General features: G+C 41.2%; 1 protein-coding gene across 4 annotated transcripts in view; it reads right to left on the bottom strand.

Moving 5' to 3' along the window:
- PHF21B (PHD finger protein 21B) overlaps window positions 1–20,494 on the bottom strand; it is a gene marked incomplete at its 3' end in the record, with an annotated part of 163,991 nt that overhangs the window by 52,524 nt on the left and 90,973 nt on the right. For 2 of the 4 annotated variants that reach the window (XM_080363723.1, XM_080363724.1), the window contains one exon: window positions 11,026–11,337. The exons of the other annotated variants lie outside the window; for them this stretch is intronic. In XM_080363723.1, the coding sequence (XP_080219849.1) occupies window positions 11,026–11,337 (312 nt within the window). The remainder of the gene's footprint in view (window positions 1–11,025; window positions 11,338–20,494) is intronic. 4 annotated transcript variants of the gene reach the window in all.

The following is a 20,494-nucleotide window of genomic DNA, read 5'->3' as shown; positions in this document are numbered from 1 at the left end:
TACCACACACAGTCTTCTAAAATCATACCCTGTAGTATCCCTGCCAAATTTCTACAATATTCTCATTACTACTATGCTAAAATAGCTGTCTTTTAAAAACACTTCAGTGTACTGATTCTTTAAAGAGAAGTGCATATCACATTAAGTTGAACAAGGCTGACTTGTGTTTTTATTTTACACTCATAAGGATGGGAAACATTTAAGGTGAGACCTTTAAATCACCATTACCACTTCAGCAAACTACAGGAAACACAATGCTACTTAAATCTTATCAAAGCTGTCCTACACTTTCTGGTATTACCTATTCAATCACTGCTAGTTCAGTGATCTTGTATGTGAAAATGAACTTATCTTCAATCCAGGCAGTCTCATTGTTTGATTCAGTGAGGGATGCAACAATCAAATTGTTTGTAATATCACAATCCATCACTATACGTGCAAATTTGATGACACAGTCACTGAATTGGGTTCTTAATAAAATCAAACAGGACAAAAAGGCTAAACAGAGGTCTGTAACAAGGATCTTACTGAGGAAAAACAAAACAAAACAAAACAAACAGTTGTACCCATTAACTAAATGTCTTGTATAAAAGCAGTGGGGACACGTTCTTGCTTTCACTGGCCAAACCTCCAAGGAAAATATTTTGCCAAAGAATTAGAATAATCAAAAAGATTAAAAGACTCTAGCACAGAAAAGCAGGTAAATACAAACAAACTCAGTTACAAGCATATGAATAATCCTACTGAAGATAGGTGAATTATATACATGTTAAACTCAGAGTTACGTTCAAGTGAAGGACAGAAGTTGAATCTGTTCTCAAAAATTATTGATATTGAAGCCTGATTGTAAGTTCAACAAAAAGAATTTTGGTTTGTCTTACCTTGCCTGGTACCTGGCTTATTTTAAAAGGGTCTATGTTTCAGTTTTCATAATAATAAAAATCCAAGTCCAATTGCAAGTCTTTCTGCTTAGAGGGCAAAAATGTGACTCAGGTCCACAGTGGACCTTCTGCACAAGAATTATGTGCACTGAAGCAACACCAACCCCAAGAGTGATTTAAAAGCAGTCAAAGAAGAAACAGGCTCATGATAAATAAAAGTTAGTAACCAGTCTTTTCCCACCCATACACACACATATGAGTACCAAAACCACACGATATAGCTGTTAACAGGCATCCGCCAACACTCTGTCCTTGTCACTGATGGAAATTCAAATATAACTGCCTTGCCATTCAGCTGTTCTCTAAATTTAGAGATGAACAAATTTGGTTAAATTTGGATCAGATCACTTTCTGACTCACATTATCCTGCAAGTTGTCAAACCTTCATACGTCACAAAAAAAGGCCACCGAGTATAATATATAATCTCTTACTTTTATGAGGCACCGCACACAGTCAAAGCAAGGAATACAAAAATATATTGTTAAACAACAGGAAATTCATACAAACAGCTCTGATATAAACAGCAGAATAGTGCTTACGTGTTGAAATATGCATTCAGAGTGCCAAATCTTTAACTAATGGAAACTCACGTAACTCCATAATTTTGAGCACAGCTCTCTAGATTCTTAGGCAGTAAGGGTCTGCCCTTCCTTACAGGAATATCTCCACAGACAAATACGTTTTTCTTTCACATGCACAAACATTTTTAATTGCTTGTTGTGTAGCAATTTAACTTGAATTTTTATAAAATGGCTGTGATGTGAAGAAAAGACAACAACTAAACCCTAACATCAATAAGTGCTAATAAATATTAATATAGCATAAGCACCGCTTTTATTGCAATGTGAAACCAGTTTATTATCCACAGATGAAATCAAATTGCTGTCTTTATTACTGTCAGGAATGGCTTCTAAGATATTTCTATTTACTACTTGAGCGTTCATGAGCACTCTGTATTTACACCATCTAGCCTCCCTTTCCCTCCTCCCCATTTATACATAAAATAATTTAAGAGCAGTATTTTCAGATATAGTTTTCCAATTAATTTAAATATAGACACAAATGCACATTATGAGATTAGTAGCAGACCAATTGCCGAATCCTGACACAGTTATAACATGAACAGGAAATCTTATCATGCTTATATTTGCAATATGAGCATTGAAAGAAGATAAATAGAGTTTGCAGTCTGGTATCAAACACTCAAATTCCTGCAAATTATTCAACTACCCCACAAGCTCCATGAATAATGAAAAAAATCCCACCTTTTGACGACAAATAGAACTAAAACGTTTGGCGATATTCCAAAGCCTTTAATTTCCTAAAGTGGTGCCTTTTATTAAAGTAACAGTACATGTAGAATAAGTGGATGTTTTTATGCATCCTGTAATTTAGAAAACCTAGGAGATGATTTCTCCACCCCCAAAGTTGATCATCTTTCATTATTACAAACTGCACTTCAAGTTTGAATCACATAGCCCTCACATTTTCTATCCATCCCCTCACATTCTTGCTCCCCCATTTTAAATGGAACTAACTTGAAAATTCTGACATTTTCAAGAATGCTTGACTGGTAATTTCCGTGAGGCACAGACAGCCTCCAATTACAATGAAATAGCTACAGTGTATTACCATTTTCAGAGCATTCTTTGGTTTTCTGAAGTGCATCAAAGCTCTCCATGGGAGTTACTCTGATTAGCGTCAAAACAATAATGTGCTATAAACTCTCAGCATTAGTACAAGGGACTCAGAACTTTGTTTACATGGATGATAGATAAGCATGTATAAAAATATCACAGGAACTTCCATAAGGGGACTGCCTATATATTCCTACATTTTAAGACTCTCCTTATTAACAAGTTAAAATAGCTCTCAAGAAAAGGTTTGATTTTCAAGCTAATGCATTTTCCTCCTTAACCTGGTCTCTTTTGTTTGGTTCCCTATACACAGGCCAGTTAATTACTTCTGCCTATAAAGACCTAGATATACAAATAGGCTGAGCGCTCCATCGTTCTTCTGTATTATCAGGAATCACTGACAAAATGAAAGTAGCTGTAGTCATCCTCCACTCACATTCCTCATTAGAGGCTCTTTCCAGACACTTGTAGGAGGAAAATCCATTCCATAAACACTGAAGTAGCACATCCATACCTACATCCCACTCCACATAAACCTGCAGAGTGGACCTTTAGTGACATAGAGGTCGCAGAGGATGGAATCATACGTAGTACAGTCTCCAAAATTGGGTCTTGCTATTGTTTCCTGGTCATTTAAATTCTGGCAGAGTGGTGTTTGCTTGCCAGTTCCCACAGGAACAAATTTAGAAAGGTTGCTCCTAGATTCTAACAAAAAGGCATCAGACAGTCAGTGTGAGTCCACTTTTCTTATACTTTCCTGCTGAATACTGCACACCCTTCACTGGAAATTTTTGGTTATGTAAGGAATACCATGTTGGGCCTAATCAGGTTTTATTCAGTTGCTGAGAGTCTTTATTTAGGCTTTGATACCAGTGCGTGTTTGAGCCTATTGTAGACCAAATGAAAACGCGGATTGAGAAAAGCAGAAATCCACACACTTCAGATGCATTGACCATATACATATGTCTGGGATACTTAAAAGGAAGCCATTTATAATCACGAAGCATAAGTGCTTATTCTGAATCTGACATTTAAATATCCCATCAACAGCAACCGGCATTGCAAAACGGTTTAATTAACCTGAAAGGATGTAACTGTATGCTATTTAGCAAGAAATACAAATTTTAAAGTGCTTTTATGCAGTATATATCAGAGTAGTAAGGCCAAATCCTGCTCTTACTAACCATATTTAAACGTGGAATAAATTTGTGTACCTCCCTTAAGAAGCCTGCAACTAAGATGGTGTAAATACAAGCAGAATCTGTCACATATAGTCTATAATTCATTTCCTAAAATTACTGTACTCTTGACAACATTCTAGTGGTATAGTTAAAAGTTAGTACAGCCCAAATGACAGAATGGAACACTGGATTGTGTGTGGGTCTGTGAATCCTTGGGATTGCCCCTCTCCCCATCTTTTTCTTTGTTATTATTCTTAATTTAATTTGGCTGAGCCACCTCTCCTCTTCTACATTTACAAATATCTCCTGAAGACAACTTAGCCTTAAAGCTATTAAAGGATGATCCAGGAGACTGAACATGTGATACTGAAACCCTTGAGGTCGAAAACCAAAATAACCCAATGTCTTTGTCCTACCCATACTCACAGTTTGGCTGACATCCTTCTGAAAGCCTGAGAGATGTGGTCTGCTAGATGAAATATAGGATAGTGATGGATGAATCTGGGCTCTCTCCTGCTGTGTGACCCCCAGAAGTCACTTCATCTCTCTGCACTGATTCCCCCACAAATTTTGTCTTGGTTGCTTGTATCATATGCCCTTTAGCAGACACTTGCTCCAACAGGTATGCCTTCAGTGTCTGCCATGGAGACCAAACAGGAAGGTTAATCGAGTAGTTGATACGCCAATAAGACTCTGTTTCAACTCTGTGCTCTGTAAGGGTGTCTGTGTGTCCCCAGGCAAGACACTTGGGCCCAGGTACCACAAGCAGAATTTCCAATGGGATTTAGGACAGGGAATACTTCAGAGAATCTCAGTCACTACCTCTGCCAGTCACAATCACTGCAAAGCTCTCGGTGCAAAATTCCGTATTCATGCTACTGTCCTGCACAGCAGTTCAAGTGCGATCCCAGAGAAGGATTTTAGTTCTTAAGAGCAATCTGGATGTTTCTGAACCCATGGGCATGATGAAATGGGCAGTACCATAACCATCTCAGCCTGGGGTTTGTCTGTTCAAAATCCTGCTACAGGATTTTTGTGTAGTTATCCCCTGTACTGTTATTTCTAATAGAACACTGTTACCACACCAAGTTGCTCTCATAAACTGGCGAAAGCAGATGGCTCAGAGTGCTAGTTTGGCCCCACCAGGAGACAAAACCCCTTCTTCACATTTGAGGAGATTGTAAAAAAAAGGCACAATTTGAAGAAAGTCAGTAGGAACTGTCAAACACACAGAACAATCACTGCTCTGTTCCTCCAGGAGAGATAGCCAGAAACCAGCACAGTGCCAGATAAAATGAAACTCAAGTAACGCCTCAACAAAACCCTTCAACATCTTTAAGTTCGTGAGCCATTGCTCACGAGAAAGACATAACTAGTGTACCAATACCTGGAGAAAGACATAACTAGTGTACCAATAAGACCAGAAGCCACAGACTCCAGAAGTGCAACATTTTTTTTTTGGTACATTAGAGAGAGCCTGACACACTTCTGGTGCAAACAAGACTGCTGGTCCTCCTGCAGGTTGCCAAATGACCATAGTGCTCCTAATCCATAATACAGTGTCTTTACTTTTCCCCTCACCTAGGTCTATGTGTAGCATGTGGATCTTTCTTTTGTCCTTCCTTGTCCTGAGTAGCCATCATTTCTGCCTGCATGTTGGCACATTGAGATCAATGTGGATGATGATGATTAAGCAGCAGATCAAGATGTATGGGAGAGATGGGTAAAGAGCTATGGCGAGGGCTAAAAGGGGTGGTGACATCCTCTAAGGACTTGCGGGACAGTTCTTGTTCCCAAGGATGCCACGTGCAGCATGGACATGTCTGATGCATTCTCAAAGTGACCAAAAAGTGACCAAAAAGGCCAGTAGTGCGGCTGTCAATACAGAGATCCTGCCTAAGGCAACTCTTGGGAGCTTCCTGTGAAGAAGCATAAATGCATTATTTGTTTCTCAGTTTTCTAACAGCTAAATGTGGAATAATAGCACCTTAGTCATAATAACTCCATATTGTGAGGATAAATTAACTATTGCTATGTTCTTAGACACTGTGGTAACATGAATTATAGAAAAAAAAAAAAGCTAAATATAGCCACATAACCAATACGGATAAATATATCTATAAATAAAACCTCTAAGTACTACTGCAGTACAAATAATAAATAAAAGCCAAAAAGACTTAGTCATACATGCAGGTGGATTTCCAGTTACAGAGGAAGCACTTTTACAGACACTAGAGTGGAGCACTATAAGTGGGATGGTGAAGAGAAAGGTAATAAATCATTCTACAAATAAATTATTCTGAAAAATGGCCACCACAGGCAGAGGTATGTCCTTAAACTTCTGGAATGCAGCTTTTTCTAGTAAATTGAATATACAGGTATCTAAGAAGTATATATGACCATCCTCCTACACGTATAAAAGCCACTTTTCCTGAAAAAAAATGGATGCCAATGGAGCCTGCTCAATCTAAACATGGATATAAGTAGTTCTTTGAGCTGTGGAGTTAACGAAGCATTTGTGGAGAACAGTTTACTATCTTGCCAAGAATTTATAGCACTGTAAATCCTCATACTGTATTTTAGTTTGAAATAACCTCCGTGTATAGACAAGCCCCAAGACACAACAGCACACGTGCATGGGGTAGTTTGCCAAACTTTTCTCCAGCTGATCCAGGGAATCCACGTGTGGGAAGGAAAGCACAGAGAGGAGCAGAAGGCAGATTTTATGCTATTGCTTGTAGGGTCCTGATGGACAGTGAGTCAGTGCCTTCCTAACATGTTTTCTAAGAGCTGCATGGAGTAACAGGGGAGAGAGCATCACACCAGGATCACAAAGAAGAGACAGCTCTTTCATAACAGCAGTATCCAAATGTTCCTGCACCTAATAACTACTTTGCACTTTAGAAGCCTCTGGGACTTATAGTAGGTGACCAGTGCACATAGAACACATGACAGATAAACACAGAGAATGCTGTTTATGGTGACAAAGCAAGAGCCAGTTCTGGCAGCACCCTCATTCCAAGGCTATGGGTAAGTTTAAAGCCAGCACCACTGGGCTGTGCAGAGATAGCCAGGCTAGCTGCAAACAACATCTCTCTGGAACTAGAGAAGCGGGGCTGCCTGAGAGGCAAAGGTTACCTCGAGCCATCCCCAGTGTACTGCTTCCAGGACATCCACTGGCCTCTGCACAGCCACTCTGTGCCACGTTTACGTGAAGCCACTTTGTCGCCGTATCATGGGGCTCTGTGGTCCAGCGCAGAGGTGCCCTTCCAGTGCTTTCTTCTTTCGCTACAGTGCCTGAAAAGCAGCCAAGTGGTCTGACAGCTGCATTCCCCCCTCTTCGCTTGTTCTCCCAATAGCTGGATGATCCAACTGTCTTTTGAATGGCCAAAAGGCTTTCTGCTTTCACCAAACTAGGTTCTGGGATGCCTGCTGGCCCTCGGTTTTGCTATTTAGAAGCTAATGAGGAGGTAGCAGAGGAGCATTTTCTTTACCCAGTACATTGTTCCAGCACAGCAGATGGGACTTTGTCCTTCAGCAAAGCAACCTCAGATCCTGCTTTCAGTCAGGAAATGGTGGCTAGGATAGGAAATAACCAATAGCACACGAATACAATTACAATAAAAATATAATTTGAGAGGTTTATATTAAAATCTTTATACTATGAGTACTTTGTAGGTACAGGCATGGTGATATCCTACAACTATCCAGTAGCTCTAGGGTATTCTTTATATGGAACAGCAATAGTTATTCTCTGAAGGCAAAGCACTCCTAGCGTGTATACAGCATATGCCAGCAAAATTCAGCTTATGCCAGCAAAATTCAGCTTTTGCCAACATAACTTGCTTCAGATCATCCAAATGAAGCTCCAAGCTTCATTTCTCTAAGCGGGAGAAAGAGCTGTACTCATGACATCCCTGCATGTACGCTTCCATCAGTGTAGCTCCATCAGTCATGTCTTCACAAACTCGATTGACACTGAAAGGCTGCCAAGGAATAGCGTAGACCTAGTGCTAGTTTGTGGAGCTCATGATTTCCAATGCTTACAGATTTCAGTCATTGCTAATATCACAACATTTCCTGCTTCTAATAAAAGATGTGATAAATACCTAAATAATCCTCCAGTATGTGTTATGCGTGTATTTATTAAGATACCCTTTTTTCAATGCAGATACGGCTTCCATTACAGTCAACAACATTTCAAAATAACTTTAAAAATCTGCTGGGTAGACAACAACCTACAATGAAACTGCTGACACGCAGCTGCCCAAATGAAAATTGTGTAACAAACTTACATTTAATCCTATTTATATTTGAAAGTTCTGTATTTAGATTGTAGTGTTTGATGCCCTATTTTTTCTGCTGAGTTTCATTTAGCATTTCATTCTTCCTGCTAGATACTACTTGAGATGACCGTTTACACATCCTGATCTCCTTAAATGCTTTCAAGTAGAAACCACTGTTCAGAAACTCATAACATTATACTTCATGCCCTTGCCCTTTCTCTCACTTTGCAGATGCAGAGGAATAGGCTACACTACACCAGTAATCTCATTTACTACTATCAGCTTGCCACCTTAACCCAGTTTGCAGAAGGTTGCCATTAACCCCCATCTCACAAACTTCATACATTTCAGCAGAAAAAAATATTTTTCTGAGCAATAACAAAGCCACAAAAACAAACTAAAAAAAAAAAAAAGGGAAAGTAAATGCTTATTAATATATATCAACAATGAAATTTCCCTCTGACACTACAGTGCTAGTAGCTCAGGACTTACTGCTACTGATTTGTAATCACCACTCCAGGAACAATCAAGAATACCAAACATGAAGCAAGAAGAGTTATTTTATTTATATATATCGGAACAGAAAAAGAAACCTTGCAAATAATATTTAATTTGGGTACAGGAGTGATAATTAACATGCAATCCAGCACTAAGCTTTCTGACAGTTTAGGACCAAAGGTCAGCTTGCATTTGATACATTCAATATTTCTAATTGTGTTTATCCATGCCTGCTTACTATTCTCAAAATATAAAGCCACTACAGTCATCTGCTTCAGGAACCTGCCATTGCTCAGCTTCTTCTTCCATAAGTTACTATCATGATCAAAGACACTAAATCACAAAACTACAGTTTTCTAAAGAAAAACACTGGAGCTCTTCCTCTAGCAAAACCAAGGCAAACCCCAAATTCTGGACAATATTCCCATTCCAATAATAGTAAGCTTCTGCTTAAAACAAATGTGTTTTTTGAGAGAAAGGTTGCAATGCCAGGGCAAACGCTGTTTCATGTTTGAGAGAACACAGAACAGAAACAGGGCACAAGCACCAAAGGCTTTGCTTCAGCAGGCTGCAACACACCGCTGACCGCAGCACGTCTGGGGATGTGGAAGGTGGAAGTGCGACCCGTTTGCCCTTTGGAAAAGATAAATGGGAAGCACCGTGGACAATTCAAGAGCACAACAGCTTCCCAGGTTAGAAAGTCTTTTCCTCTAACACCACTTGCAGAAGTTACAAGTTTGCAGCCGACTGTTCTAACTGGCACTGTTCTCAAGCACCTGGGACCGTTATTTCACTATTCAAGCTAAATACATTAGATGTTATTTCAAGCTTCTTCCTTCACTGTTTTGATTCTTTTCTTCCTATAGCTCCTGACAGTGACAGTAAAAGATAGTCCTTCACAAAATGATAGGCCATTGAAATATTGAAACTTTTATCTTTTATATGATTATCATTTATATAGTTATTTTCCAGGATTCTAAGAAATATCTACTGAGATAGCTTCAAGTATCTTTTCAGTAAAGCATAAACAACACCTTCAATAAAGGAAATTACCCAGCATGAATACAGAATGGTAATTCAAAACCAAATTCCCCACACAGCACACAGCTACTTTAGTGCAACAGCTAAAGACAATGCCATTTCTCCAGAAAAAGTGACAGGACTATTTGGTTCCCAAAGTGGCTGGATGTGCTTTTCATTTGTTAGGGGATGCAGTAGGTGATGGTCATTCCCTGTCCAGTGTTTAGGAAGTGGCTTCCTGAGTATAAAAATGCCTCACGCATTCCAACATAACCTTGATCTACAAACACCTTCAGACAAAGTTTGCCTGTTACCCTTATCCATATTGTATTCTTTTCCTGATTATTAGAGGTTCATATCCTGAGCTTGTGAAGGGGATTTAAAGTACACAAAACCAGGCTACCACAGCCTCTGCGTGCAGAAAGTATAAAAGAAATCCACATTTCCAATTGCCAGCAACAGGAGTTTACATCCTCTTCTCCAAAGTTTTAGGAAAAATTTGTCACTTTCTTCACATTTTAACTTAATTAGCATCATTTCCCTCTCCTGAGACACACCAGGACTGGAGTAAAAACTTGTCTTTTGTGGCTGTTAATGGACTGCATAGAACGATGTGTCCAGCAAGCAGCACCCCTTCTTCTTTCACTCTCCCTTCAATAATTAAATTCATTTATTTCATATTTAGATTACAGTGAATATAAGCATTAAACATATACATACACCTGGTCCTGGAAGCAACAGCCTGGCAGCTCCCATAGAGTTTGTGCTTTCACTCACTCTGCCTAAGTGAGGGAAGACACTGGCACCACACCAAGGATACCTGAAATGATGGCACAGCCAGATCTGCGACCAGTATCTAAGCTCACAACATGTCAAATAACAATTCTTTACATACACCTTGTTATTAAAGACTGCTTCTTAATCAGAAAAGTAGCCAGCGAAGGTGGGCAACTGGGGGAAAGCAACAAGAGGTAGCCAAGTCCCCATCCCTTGGTGCAGCTCTTCTCAACTAGGGCTCCCATCCCGTCCACGCTGGCAGGGGCGAGGGGACCTGCCTGTCCCCCAAACCCACCGGGCACTCTCAGCACTGTGCTTCAGCCCCGCTCCCTCCTCCCCTGCCTGCTCTGCACCTAGTCTACCCCGGGCAGTGCTGGGGAGTCCAAAAGGGGCAAACACCCACACTGGCTGTGGGGCAGAGGGTCCGCATAGCACCAGAGGAAGAAGCCCTCCCCCTTCCAGGGCAGCAGGGCGAGTCTCCGTGCCCCGGGGACACCTGGAAGGAGAGGCAAGCCACCACCACCCCGGTACTTCAGAGCTCCCTCGTCCCCCAACCCTGTAACCCCCCCCCAGCAGCCGCCCCTCCGCGCCCCGTCAGGGCGCCGGCCCCGCCCCCGCCCGCCCCTCCCGCCCCCCGCGGCGGCGGAGCCCGCAGCGCGCCGCCCCCCGCCCGCCCGGCGTTACCTGGGCGTTGGAGCCGAGCTCGGGCGGCTGGCGGGCGCCGACCAGCTTGGCCGTGGTCTGCAGGTTGATGGGGGCGCTCTGCGGAGGCTCCGCGGCGCTGCAGCCCAGCCCGCCGTTGAGGTGCGCCGTCACCATCGCGATGGGAGCCTTGGCCGGCAGGACGGAGATGGCCAGGCCCTGCCCGGGGCTGCCGCTGGGGCTCCCGCCGCCGCCGGGTGCCTTGAGGAGCGCCGGGACGCCGCCGGGTTTGGCGCTGCCGCTGGCGCCGCTGCCCACCAGCACGGCCGCGGGGCAGCTCCGCACCGCCAGCTTCTGCCGGGGGAGAGAAGCGGAGAGAGAAGCGGCATCGTCACCCGCCGGGCTGCAGCTGGACCCCGGTCCCCCCCCGGCCCCCGCCGCCGCTCTGCCCCCCAGCCGGCCGAGCCCCCGCGGCCGGAGCGCCCCGGCCCTGCCCGCACCGAGCGGGGATTTGCTGCTGCGGTTCCTTCCTTGGAAGGGACAGGCGGCGGGCAGGGGCAAGGCTGGGCTTCCCCTGCTCGCTCGGGAACTTGCGGTTTCACTCGGGGTTTTCAGTCTTTTTTTTTTCCTTTGGTATCTCTTTATGCCTGGAACTAATGATTCTGCTATAGGTCTAGATAATACTGTAGCTTTAATTAATAATAAAAGGCTTTTAGACGTAAAGAATGCTCTTTTCAACTTTCTGTTCCGTTAGTCTCGAAATCCATTACACATGCTTGCCGCACTCCAGTGCTTGCTTACATCTCATGTTCCTTAACCCTGACTTAATTTGGAGTCATTCTTTTGTTTCCCCTTTAACTTTTTTCCTTCTCACAAACTTCTATTATTTTTCCAGTGTTTTGCCTTTTTTTTTCCTCAAGCTAACTTTTCTCCATAGCTCACAGTTCTCTGCTTTTCTTAACAATTGTACTTTCAAATTTCTACAGAGTGGCTATTCTGTCATCTGTAACAGGAATACATTGATTATGCTCTGTTTCCAGTATCTCTTACAAGACTTGTATTTCAGATTTCTATAGGCACTGTGAAACTGCCACATGGTGAATGCCAGTGTCTGCAAAATGCTCACTTTTTATAAAGCTGTTGCACTTTAATAAGAACAGCTTCTGAGATTATTTAATGCCATTTGGGAAGGTTACGTATATGTGGAAAAAAATAATTCTGGTTCAAGCCTCTTTTTGTACTTTGAAGTATTAAACATCTCATTTTTACAAGAGCTGACATCAAAGGTGCTTAATCCTGCAAAGGCTTCTGCCCATGTTTAACTTTTTTCGCTGACCAGTCCCATTGGCTTCAGTGGAATTGCATCTCGTGTCACCTTTCAGGAAATGTCACCCCCTGTCTAGGTCTGCTGCTGTACTATTAAAGTCATTGTTTTTTTGTCAACTGTGCTTGTTTAAAATACAGTGTGCATGTATATTTGTATATATGCAGATATATATATAAAGTTACAGACATGCTTAGTTCGGTGACAATCTTACTCCTGGGCATGAAGTACAAGCCTAGTAGTAAAAAACTGACTTTTAAGGAAATACCTTCCTTCTTACCTTTAAACCCATTTTACACTGTAAGGCTGTAAAGACTTAATTGTCAAATATATTTGCTCCAGGAACTGTAGGGTTTATGTTTATATGGAATACCAGGCATGCACTGTATCAGAGATACCTGCTTAATATTTTAATACAAAGAAATGATCTTTTTAATGTCTGCATTATTCTAGTAATCATAACTTCATATAAATTGTTTAAGCTTTGTTCATTTTTGTCTTTACCTTTCATTTTCTATTACCCTAACAGTCATCCCAAGGAACCATAGGCAATATTTTCCTCAAACTATGCTGTTGCATGTCATAGATGGTTTGAAGAGGAAAGAACTTTTCTTTCAGCACAGAAATATACCTGGTTGTTAGTTTAAAAGTACTCAAGTGAAAGCCAAGAAGCTGCTGTGTGTTTTATGTAGGTGGAAAAAGTTGCTTACGACAAAATTGTATAAAACAACTAATTCTCCATCTCGTTGTACAATTTTCCACCGGTGTTCCTTGTACTGGTATGTTGCTACAGATGTGAAACGACTGCATGTAGGTATGAGCTGAACTCTACCAAAAACCTCCTTGTGCAGCCCCTTATTAACCTGTACAGTCATACAAAGCTTTCAGATTAAGAGTTCAGCTTTGTGGTTGTATTTTTGTTTTTATTTCTGTCATGTGAAAAACTCTAATCTCACAGACTGTCAGAAGATGCTGTAGTTGGTTACAGTGCTATAAATTCATTACCTAACAGGAGTTAGTCCATGAGTAAAATCCTAGCTCTGCTGCAGACAACCAGAGGTTTGCTCCTGACGTCAGTGGCACCAGGGTTTCTTTTTTTGTGGAACTAAGGGCATTTGCAATCCCTGATAGGTCACTGTATTGAAATACATTTTAATATCTGTCCTCAGAAATGTGAATATTTTTATTACGGAATGAAAAACCTCCTATGAAAATACTGCTACTGTACTGGTTTCAGATTTTCACTTAAATAAAATTTCTAATGTGTAATATTCTAATGGCATTAGTAAAGCTTTACTTTTCTCTCTGGCAGTTCAGCAACAGAAAACATCCAAGCAAACAGAACTCCATGATCCCATGCAATACTTGGTAGCTTAGCGGAAATGCAAGTAAATAAGCAGAAGTAGATTATGACTTTCCTGACACAAGTCAATAGCAAGTAGTTGCTTTTTATCTTGTTCCAAAGGAAGAAATGGTATCAAGAAGTATAGAAGCAGAAATGCTGCAAACAAAGAAAAAAATTCACTACTCAAACTACCATCCAACCCATTTCTACTGTTCTCCTATCTGCATTAAAAGCTCTCTATTCACATGTATGCAACAAAAAAGCTAAGGCAACATGGGTTACTGCTTGTTTCAGTCTAATTTTAGATGAATATTAAATGCTTTTAAAACTGAACATGTATCTTCTGATTCAAAACTTGTTTTCATTTAGGTTTCGGGGTTTTTCTAAGTAAATACAGGAAAAACAAAAAGCATCCCTGTGATAGGCTTGCAAAGACCAATGAACCCACGCCAGTCACCTCCTCAGGGAACAATACTATGCTAAATGTATTTAAATAACTGCAAATTTTAGAAACTAAATATGGAAGGCATATACAAAGGATCAGGTGCTTAATATTACCTTCCAAAAGAGAGTTACAGAAAAACTGTCAGTTTGGGGAAAAACAGCTACAGTATCTCTTCTGTGTCTCATTTATTAATTTTCTGAAAATGTACCTACTAAAACTTGAGAAATAACCCCCTTAATCAGATCATGTTAGTAGGAGACGAGCAGTTTTTCTTTGTAATGTCCATTTTTATTTTATACCCTCAAGAAGACATTGATAAAGGAGTGTTGGCAGAAACAAAGATTATGATATGAGAGATTAAAAAAATCCTCAACAAAACCTACATCTGCTGTATTCTATTTCTGCCAGATTAATTAAAAGAATAGTCTTGGTTTTTAAAAAGAGAGAAAATCTGCATTTTGAGAATCAGTCAGCATAACGTATTCTCTGGCACTTTTGGAATGATGAATAATAAGAAACTAAGCAATCTTTGGACACTGCAGCTGAAATCGTGCTGATATAATGGAAGAGCCAAAAAAGAGGGGAAAAAAAATATTGGCTTTAAATGCTGGAAAGCAGGTCGCTGCTTCTCATTCACAGTATAACAGTCCTCACAATACACCAATTTTGAAGCAGCGCCTTTTCAGTAGCAACACAACTTTAATTTTCACTGCAGGATGCCACAGGCAAACTGGAGTTTGAAATATGTATGCCAGTCACATGCAAACACACTACAATGTGCTGGAAAGCTGCTGCTTGTTTATGATTTCCCGTCTTGTACGTGGCATGGTCTCAACTACTCAAAGCAGAGCTAATGTTTTTTTCCATATGTATCAAAATAACTCTGGCCTTTCTATTTATTTGTACATGTAAACCCCCTTCCCAACCCCTCCTTTCTCTTGAGGTCTGTGCTGTAAAGGTTTGCAGGCGTAAAGGCAACCAGGCAACAGTTTTAGCCACCCTACTAGCAGTTACTCAAATGCTACTTTTCTCCTTACATACCACGAATCATTCTGTTTAGTGAATAAAGAAATGGAAGGAGCAAAGGGAGCAAGGATTTGAAGGCAGCTGTGCTGTTGTGTTACACACACTGAGCCATACACTACACATATGCACATGTATGTGTATCCAGACTCCAGCTGCACTCTGCACAGACAGCAACACTTCTAGTGTAAGGCTTTGGTTCCTTCATTTTTACTCTGCTGCAGCTTACGTCACATCTTCAAATCCTTACTGATCTGATGTCAACTTAACTTCGCACGTATATCCCAAACAAGAATATGGTCGTAACCTACAATGGGAGAATACTCAGCTAGTGGCTGCTTTTTGCTGTGGCAGTGATTTAAAGCGGACACATGCCTCTGAACAAACCTTCACATTTTCATCATAAAATACGAGACCTAAAATTCACTGTCGATCACATTTATATTTTAACACCTACATGCTGTATATAGAGACTTCAGTCCATTAATCTTTCTAGAATGATTCTCTCCTGACAAAGCAGTTTCGCTGTGAAAAACTGCAATTGTTTTCGGAGCAATGTCAGTTCTTTTCCTTAGTGGCCCCATGGCTAAGAGAAAACATTTGGTATAAACCTGAGAGTTTATTTAGCTTGCAGGAGACTGGCAATCCACTTTCAAACTAAAATGATGGCTTGACAATTAATAATTTAACATTCGGCACTAATCTAAGACCCCGCATGCAAAGCAGCTGAACAGACTTCTCCGGCAATGAGGGCCATGACCTCTGTTCATTTACTCAATTGTCACAATAAAATTCTCTTGAACAATGGAATATTTAATATCTAAAGTGTGACAACACACAAATGCATTGTGGACAGGCTACCAGCTATGGCACTTAAATATAATGTCTTAGGATTTTGGTACAATCCCATGAATTTCCATGTATTTCTCATGTATTTCCAAGTTGCCGCTTGTATACATGGCTGATCCTGCCTGATCTGTGCCTTAAGTCACGAACCAACCACCTGCATAACTTTACACATTGAAAGAGAAATGTGCAGGGCTTTGGCTAAGCATCTATACGTACATATACACGGAAACCCACAGGAGTCTGGTGGATGTTTATGGAGGCAAAAGGCTCCGTAGTCTCTTATTTTATGTCTGGACTCCCATAAAAAATGCTTCCCTTTGCATACAACCCTCGGGCACCAGGTCGCCTCTGCACAAAAGGAAGACATTAAAACATGTTTTCATACAACTAAGGATGAAGACCCTTGCATGGAAAAGTTTTATGCACTGTTTCTGAAACACTACATTTTGGTGTAATGGTGCTCAAGATGTGCAACGGAGAAGGTGCTTTTTTAAGGAAGGCAGGGGTGGTTCCTCCTGCCAATCTCTCGCTAAATGACCTGTCAGTTTGATGCAAGGGCTCTGCCTGCGACGCTTAAGCTGGGGCACAGGAAAGGGATGGGGAGAAAAGAGGGGAGGGAGGAGAAATTGCTCGACAGAAGTATTTCTAATGACCCCCAGGGAGGGGTCACCGCAGCATGGGATGATGTGTGGTACCCAGGGGCAGGAAGCCTTCCTCCTCCTCCTCCTCTCCTCCTCGAAGCGCAGCGCAGAGCCCATACCCCACCCACCCTTTCCTATATACAGCCCCCAAAAGCGCAATTAATAAACGAGGAGGTAGTGACTGCCCGAGAAGGTGGAATTCGGGTGTTAGTTTCTGTCAGGAGGATTAAAAAAATAGCTGAAGAAAATCTGGGACTCGATCGAAACAGCCTTTCCAGGGGCGGACTTTGAGCAGAAGGAGGCCGAGTGTGAAACGCGGGCAGGGCGGTTTACGTGTGCTGAAGTACAATCTCAGCATTATATGCTTTTTTAAGGCTTCTTTTGTCTGTTGGTTTCTTCTCCTTTTTCTTTCTCTTTTTTTCCTTTTTATTTTTTTTTTTGACAACTTCCTGCCTGCCTGTCATTAGAAGTAAGAATGTATTCCTCTCTCTCCATCAGATCTCAGTTAATTAGCCATCGCTACAGCAGGCTCAAGGATTTAAATTCAAAGTGAAACTCATTCTAATCAAAACTGCAGCAAACTGGGGGTTTTGTTTGACTTTAACCTGAAAGTCAGTTATTGTACCACTGATGTACATACCACATTACCAGCTGAGTGCTTTCAGCATCTCTCTATCAGTGTGAAATATTTAATCGGCACGAGGATCCAATCAGCACAGCAGAGGGGAATCCAGTGTGTGCATTAATTTACTTTCAGTTGAAAAGCAGTAAAGCAGGTCAGAAACACATAACCTTCTCCCTTCCCCCCCCTCTTCTTTCCCTTCCCAAACAAATACACAACACATCAGAAGAGTTTTGGTGGTGGGGGAGGGAATGAAAGCCACCCTCTATGAATCCAGATTGGAGAGTCAGACAATAAATTAGTCGCTCCTGCCAAAGAATGACAAACACTGCCTGGATCAGAAGAGGGGGGCAACCCCTCCCTCTAAATGTACCCCCCAAAATCCCCTTTCAAATTAATTACATTGGGTAATTGTTTGTTTTTTAATCTTTGACTCTTTTTAAGCTAGAAAGATGGCTGAATGATTACCCCTTCTGTGTATGACATTAATTAGAAAGAAAGCAAATGCCAGGAAATAATGAAACAGTCTTTCTATTAAGGTGCAATGGCTCTGGATTTTCTGACCAGCCATGTTCTCTTGGAAAGGCTTCCATTAATATTATTGGTATTAAATATCTGGTTTAGAACCATTCCCAAGCTCTCCTATGCATCAGAAATTTTATATCTTGCAGAAGTGTACTGCAGTGTACAAAAGCTAAACTTCTTCCGCTACCAAATCTACCCTTGTATTTCTCGCTTATTCTCTGAAAAGAATCAAGTTCCTTATCTCCCTGATATCATAATGAGAATATCGACGTGCAATTTCTTTCACAAGAGATCATTTACAACGTGAATGCTACATGAACAAACTTGCACAATTCTGCAAGCAAAACCATCACGTAGGAATGCGATGACCAGCAACAATTAAAGTTGCACCACAGAACCCCACCCCAGCTTGTCAATCTGATGTGGCCAAAACGCTTGGAGTGGTTGCTTTCCAGGGCAGGGCAGGGCAGCAATGAAGAATTAGCAGATTTATGTAAAGAGAGAATTTTCCGAACTGGTAAATACCTTAATAATGGTAACAGTGGGCTTAGAAAAGCACATATTCACTCAAGTGCAATTAGCCTTTAATTTCTGAAACCATTAAACAGCTTGCTGACTGAAAAAAACAACGCATTTTCAACTGTATTGCTAACTGGCAATCCGCTCGTCAAAGCTCGGAATTATCTGCTTAGTGACTTGTAAACAGCACTTTTTAACTAACAAGGAGTAGGGGGGAAAGAGTACAATATTTAATGAGAAAAGTCAGATTCATATTATGGAATATTCTGGAAATGCCTGTGCATCTTGAAGGAGAGGAGGAGGGGGAGCTAGTTGTTGGTTTTTTTTTTTTTCCTTTTTTTTTTAATAACCTCACAAATAATCCCTCCTCCTTTCTCTCTCTCAAACCATGTCAATGATCAAGGAAATGAGAACAAGGCGCTTGATTCACAGCTGACTCTCTCTTCTTGTTACATCAGATCAAGAAGGAGCAGTCTAACAGGGGGGCCGATTTCTGCAGGGGAAACAAATCTACAAGCTGGCATTTTGTCTCCCACTCCTATTAATTAGCCCATTTTTCTGTGAGAGCTTTTAAAACTTGCAACGGAGTTCCGTGTGTGCCCACTAGCATATATGCATCCAGAAAATTAAATATTAGGCATGTGGGATAAACCCCACCCCAAAAAAATCTTCAAGGAAAGAGTGATTGCTTTCCTATTTTAGTTGATGGATGGATCTCTATTCTTTCCCTTAATCCCAAGAAAAACTGCATAGCAAACTGCTAATAGTAAGATGCAGCCTGTGCTAAAGACCTAGTTAATGACAGCCTTTGGATGGCGTGCATTGTGCTCCGGATGAGGTCCGTAGAGGCTCAGTCTGCACATCTATGAAATGCTTCTTTTAAACCCAAACTTACAACAAAGGGAAACTTTGGCTTGATCTCACTTGGAATAAACCAGAAAGCACACAGGCATCCTCTTGGCAGGTCAGAGGGGGATTTAAATGGCTCCCCGCTGTGTAACATGGGTTCTCCCTAGGCCCAAAGCTGGAGTCCTACTTGCCATTAGCAGCTCAAAATTTACATCCTTTTGCTGTTGCCAGCTTAAGTTTCCCATGATTTGCCATGTCCCGTGCATTCAAGAGGACTGCATTCATCTGGCTTAGTTAATGTTAAAAAACAAAACAACTCGCCGCAAACAAACACACAAAAAATGAAACCCGAGTGTACATCACATAAACACTAATGTGCTTCTAATTTAAGTTTTGAAAAAACAAAGGCAGAGTGATTAAAGGCCAGGAGCATGCAGCTCAGCATATGGAGCCACAGTAAGTGCCCTAGAACAAGTTGAATGTTTCCATTGTGTGAAAGACTCATTCATTATAGCTACAAGATGCAGTGCAGACATTTGCATTTTTAGAGGGGCATCTTGTCAGTTTTAGATAAATCATGGGATCCAGACCCTTTCTAAATGGCATCAAAGCTTGCATTTCTTGATATCCTGCCTCCCTTTGTCTCAGTACTCTGCCTCACTATTTTCTTTTCCTCTGCATGAATGTCATTAAAGTTTGCACCCTAGTATGTCTCCAGACCAAGATGTGAACTCAGGGGTTTCTCATTTTTGCTTAAAACTATGCTGCTTCACATGATCAAGCAAGGCAAAAAGAGGTACAACTGCATGCAATCAGAAGAATAAACAATAAGTTAGAGTAATTTATTGTATCCAGTTTCAAAGCTGCTGCTTCCTGATTCACATTCCCTCCTCCCATATTCCTCTCACCAGCCCCCCCTTCCCGACCCCTCCCCCAACCCGATAATCATTTCTTTGATTTCTCCCTCCTTCACTCCAGCTTAAAATCAAATTTGGAAATGCACATCTTCCTTGGTGCAGTAGGAAGAATTGGCAATACAATAAACTACGCCAAATCATTTTGTTGGTTTTTTTTTTTTCCTTTCTCTTTTTCCCAGATAACACAGAATACTCCTGAAATGAACAAATGTAACTGTGAACAGATACAGACTTCCCATGGGATCAAACCATCAGTTCCTCAGTATACATATAAAGAAGAAAGAAGTTAAATGGTTGCATTTCCCCCAAGGGAAAGCAGAGCTTCAGTTATGAAGGATTCCCATCAGAAATTCTGGATAAGTTGCAAAGAAAAAAAAAAAATCCCTGCCTCCTCTCCAGACCTCGTATAGACATTTCCCCAGCAATTCTACATATACACATTTCATCCTGAC

This window comes from Nesoenas mayeri, assembly GCF_963082525.1.
Source record: "Nesoenas mayeri genome assembly, chromosome: 1".
Taxonomy (NCBI): Eukaryota; Metazoa; Chordata; class Aves; order Columbiformes; family Columbidae; genus Nesoenas; species Nesoenas mayeri.
Note: the sequence above shows the minus strand (reverse complement) of the source record. Positions and strands in the feature narration are given on the sequence as shown.